The following is a 4,560-nucleotide window of genomic DNA, read 5'->3' as shown; positions in this document are numbered from 1 at the left end:
ATTCTTTTGTTCTTTATTTATTTATTTTTTTCTAACATCTAACTATTCATCACTTTTGTACATTAGAATACCAATAAACCGGTGTTGGAATTTATTCCACAAAAGCGAGATGGTATTCAAAGGTACTTAATAATTATGTAATAGGGGATTGCTTCACTACCATTATACCGGCGTTAGAATTTATTATAACAAAGCCGAGATGGGTCAAAGAAAGAATAACTTATTCACATGATTATTAGAAGTAAGTTGTAACTGGAATATTCTTGAAACCATTATATTGGCGTTGGAATTTATTTCAACAAAGTCGAGATGGCGAACAAAGAATAAAACCGAGTTCACTTACTTAATCAAATAAAAAGGAAACACACCAAAGAAGAGGAATTCCTCTGTCAACAAATTGGCACTACTGCCAGGATGATTTGTTGAGAGGCGAAAGCCTCCTGGAAAATAACCTTTCCACAATATGCTAAACTTGTGTGGTAAAGCAACCACGAAATCTATCCACTACAACAAAAATTGAATCTTTGCCACTCTTAGTTCATGGTAAAGCAACCACGAAATCCATGGATAAGTCTATCCATGGTGAATCAGGGACGGGCAATGGAGTGTAAAGTCCATGAGGCATGGCCTTGGACTTAGCTCGTTTAAAAGTTGAACATCACGCCTCATATGAGGCCAATAAAAGTGATCATGCAATATATCAAGGGTCTTTTGGGAACCAAAATGACCCATCAGCCCCCCTTCATGGGCTTCTCTCAACAGTAAATCCCTTACAGAACTCTTAGGGATACAAAGTCTTTTATCTTTAAAAAGAAACCCTTCATGCCTATAATAACCCTCATGGGCTGAATTCATGCACTTGGCATAGTGTGTAGCAAAATCAGGGTCATGTTCATACAAGCCCTTCACACATTCGAGACCTAAGAGCTTGGTCTCTAAGGTAGCAATCAAAGCATGCCTTCTTGATAAGGCATCAGCTACCACATTAGCTTTTCCCTTTTTGTGTTTAACCACATAAGGGAATTGCTCCAGAAATTCCACCCACTTGGCATGTCTTTTGTTTAGCTTGCCTTGCCCCTTTAAATATTTAAGTGATTCATGATCACTATGAATAACAAATTCCTTGGGCAGTAGATAATGTTGCCAAGTTTGTAAGGCCCTCACTAGGGCATATAGCTCTTTATCATATGTAGAGTAGTTAAGGGCAGCCCCCCCTAACTTCTCACTAAAATAGGCAATAGGATGCCCATCTTGCATTAGCACAGCCCCAATTCCAACATTTGAAGCATCACACTCAATTTCAAAGGATTTTGTAAAATTTGGTAATCTCAAAATTGGAGCGTGTGTGAGCTTCTCCTTAAGCCTTTTGAAGGCTTCTTCTTGCTTATCACCCCAATGGAACCCCACATTCTTTTTGACCACTTCATTTAGAGGTGCAGCCAAGGTACTAAAGTCCTTGACAAACCTTCTATAAAAACTTGCAAGGCCATGAAAACTTCTCACATCCGTGGTGCTTTTTGGAGTGGGCCATTCTTGGATAGCCTTTATCTTTTCAGGATCTACGTGTACCCCATTAGAACTGATTATGAAACCAAGGAATATCACGTGATCAACACAGAAGCTGCACTTCTCAAGGTTGGCGTATAGCTTCTCTTTCCTTAATATAAGCAAAACACTTTTTAGGTGTTCATAATGTTCATCAAGACTCTTGCTATATATTAGGATGTCATCGAAGTACACCACAACAAATTTTCCAAGGAAATCCCTTAGAACGTGGTTCATCAGCCTCATAAATGTGCTTGGCGCATTGGTTAAGCCAAAAGGCATTACCATCCACTCGTACAAGCCATATTTTGTTTTGAAGGCTGTTTTCCACTCATCCCCTTCTCTAATCCGAATTTGATGGTACCCACTCTTCAAATCCACTTTTGAGAAGATGCAGGCACCATGTAATTCCTCTAAGAGATCATCCAATCTAGGAATGGGATGTCTATATTTGACCGTGATGTTGTTCACGGCCCTACAGTCAGTGCACATCCTCCAGGCTCCATTTTTCTTTGGAACTAGGATGACTGGGACTGCACAAGGACTTAGACTTTCTTGAACCCAACCCTTGTGCATAAATTCCTCGACTTGTTTTTGAATTTCATTAGTCTCTTGAGGATTGCTCCTATAGGCAGGCCTATTGGGCAATGATGCACCAGGAATCAAGTCAATATGATGTTCAATGCCCCTTAAAGGTGGAAGTCCACTAGGGACTTCTTCAGGGAATACATCATTGAACTCATTCAAGAAGTCTTTCAAATTTTGAGGCATAGAAGCCTTATCAATAGCCGTGCTATTTAAGCAAAAACTTTGGCACAAAAGTAAGTACATGGGCTGCCTTGTGACTAGGGCATGCTTTACTTCACTTTTTGTGACAAAGTAGCTTTTCTTTTGATCCTTTCGATCATTCTTCTTGACTTGGCTAGAGTCTATGGTTTCAGCCGTGACCTCCTTTTTCTCTTGGTCAATCTTTTCTTTCAGCCTACGCTGATCATCACTCACTTGTTTTGGGGACAAGGGTGATAAGACCATTTTATGATTATTATGCATAAATGTGTACTTGTTAGTACGCCCTTCATGGGTAGCATTTTTATCATATTGCCATGGTCTTCCCAATAGCATATGGCTGGCCTCCATGTTGACCACATCACATAGGACTATGTCCTCATATTTTCCAATGGAAAAAGGGACCTCAACTTGCTTATTCACGACCATCTCCCCCACATCATTAAGCCATTGCAGCCTATATGGTGTTGGGTGTGCCTTGGTGATAAGCTTCAATTTAGACACCGTTCTTGTGCTAACCACGTTAGCACAACTTCCTCCATCAATGATGAGGGTACATATGTTACCTTGTACAAGGCAGCGAGCATGAAAAATGTTTTCTCTTTGACTTTCCTCATGATTTCGGTTTTGACTCCCAAGGAGCCTCCTAACCATGAGTAGGTCTCCATCGGGCATATTAAGATCACCCTCATTGTCATGTTCTTCATCACTAGCTGACTCAGATTGGGACTCAATGTCCCCATTTAGAACCATCATAGTTCTTCTTGTAGGGCATTGAGACGCAATATGGCCACGCCCCAAACATTTAAAACATTTTATATCACGGCTCCTTTGATTTGGATCAAGGGGCTGCTTACCTTGGGACTTGGTTGTCCCCACGGCTTCTTTAGAACTAGGGACAATTTCTTTTGTTGCATTGCCCTCCTTCTTGCTTTTGTCTTTCCAAGTATTTGGTGGATACTTGGTTGTTGAATTAGAGGAGTACTTAGACTTCCTCCTCTTGATTTGTTGCTCTACCTTGATGGCCTTTTGGACAAGGTCATCTAACTCAACATATGGTTGAAGCTCCACAATATCCTGAATTTCAGGGTTCAACCCATGTAGGAACCGAGCCATTGTAGCTTCTCGGTCCTCATGGAAGTTGGACCTAAGTAAGGCCAGCTCCATCTCCTTGAAGTATTCATCAACCGATTTGTTACCTTGAGTTAGTCTTTGCAATTTGTTATGCACATCTCTTTGGTAGGAACTTGGAACAAACCTTCTCCTCATCACCCTCTTCATCTCCCCCCAAGTATTTACTACTTCCTCACCATACCTCCTCCTCTCCTTTTGGATCTGGTCCCACCACACCATAGCATATTCCTTAAATTCTAGGGCAGCAACCTTTACCTTCTTTTCCTCACTATAGTGTTGGCATTCAAACACTTGTTCCATCTTTAACTCCCACTCATGATAGGCCTCAGGGTTATTAAGTCCTAGGAATGTAGGGACTTTTATTTTTACTCCCTCTAACCTATCCTCCCTCCTCCTATCTCCACGGCCTCCTCTCTCACGACCACCTCCCTCACGGCCACCCTCAAAATCATCCTCCTCATACCTTCCTCTCCCATATCCTCCCTCATACTCATCCTCCTCTCGCCTACCTCTCCTCTCACCACGGCCCTCCTCCTCCTCATACCTATTTCTCCTCTCACCATGGCCCTCATCCTCACGGCCACCTCTTCTATCTCTCCTCCTCCTTCTCCTATAATCTATCTCACTACTAGAGTCACCCTCCAGCCTCCTAACATCTATTCTCATTTCATCCATTTGCCGTTGTAGGGCTTGAAATTGGGTGCTTATCATGGCATGTAGCACAACTGTCCTTGGTGATAATGGAGAACCACTATCTTCTGGACTGGCCATTATGTCACTCTCCTTACACTTCTCTCAAGTGTTTACACTCTCTCACTTTTCTCTCAAATTTCTCCTTTGATTCTTGAGTGAGTCAAGTGATCAAGTTGTAGTATCAAAAACGTGTGACAAGTTCACAAGATTACCAATTTATTTGGTTTGTAGCTCGGCTGGATTGTGTGTAGGTTGTAGGGTAGTGTTTGTGTAGGTTTTGTGGGTTAGGGTTAGGTTTTGGTCTCGGTTTGGGTAGGTTTTTGGGTTAGGTTTAGGGTTTTGTGTTTGGCTTGATGTGTTTGGGTTTATATTCGGTTTGTGTAGGTATTTGGGGTTTTGTGT

The 4,560-nt window shown here is 41.7% G+C and overlaps 1 protein-coding gene across 1 annotated transcript; it reads right to left on the bottom strand.

Moving 5' to 3' along the window:
• Positions 574 to 4,236, bottom strand: LOC109342321. The gene is made up of 5 exons (XM_019580328.1): positions 3,385 to 4,236; positions 2,983 to 3,291; positions 1,739 to 2,532; positions 1,504 to 1,579; positions 574 to 1,077 (listed from the first exon to the last, which is right to left on the bottom strand). The coding sequence occupies exons 1-5, from the start codon at positions 4,234 to 4,236 to the stop codon at positions 574 to 576; spliced, it is 2,535 nt and encodes an 844-aa protein (XP_019435873.1).

Source organism: Lupinus angustifolius, chromosome LG03 (genome assembly GCF_001865875.1).
Source record: "Lupinus angustifolius cultivar Tanjil chromosome LG03, LupAngTanjil_v1.0, whole genome shotgun sequence".
Classification (NCBI taxonomy): domain Eukaryota; kingdom Viridiplantae; phylum Streptophyta; class Magnoliopsida; order Fabales; family Fabaceae; genus Lupinus; species Lupinus angustifolius.
This window is presented reverse-complemented; position numbering and strand designations above follow the sequence as displayed.

Coding starts and splice junctions, on each gene's coding strand:
- LOC109342321 (XM_019580328.1), bottom strand. CDS start 4,236: ATGGCCAGTCCAGAAGATAGTGGTTCTCCATTATCACCAAGGACAGTT. Junction 3,292..3,384: donor TTGTGGAGCTTCAACCATAT/GTTGAGTTAGAT, acceptor TCAACAACCAAG/TATCCACCAAATACTTGGAA. Junction 2,533..2,982: donor CCGATGGAGACCTACTCATG/GTTAGGAGGCTC, acceptor AGTGATGATCAG/CGTAGGCTGAAAGAAAAGAT.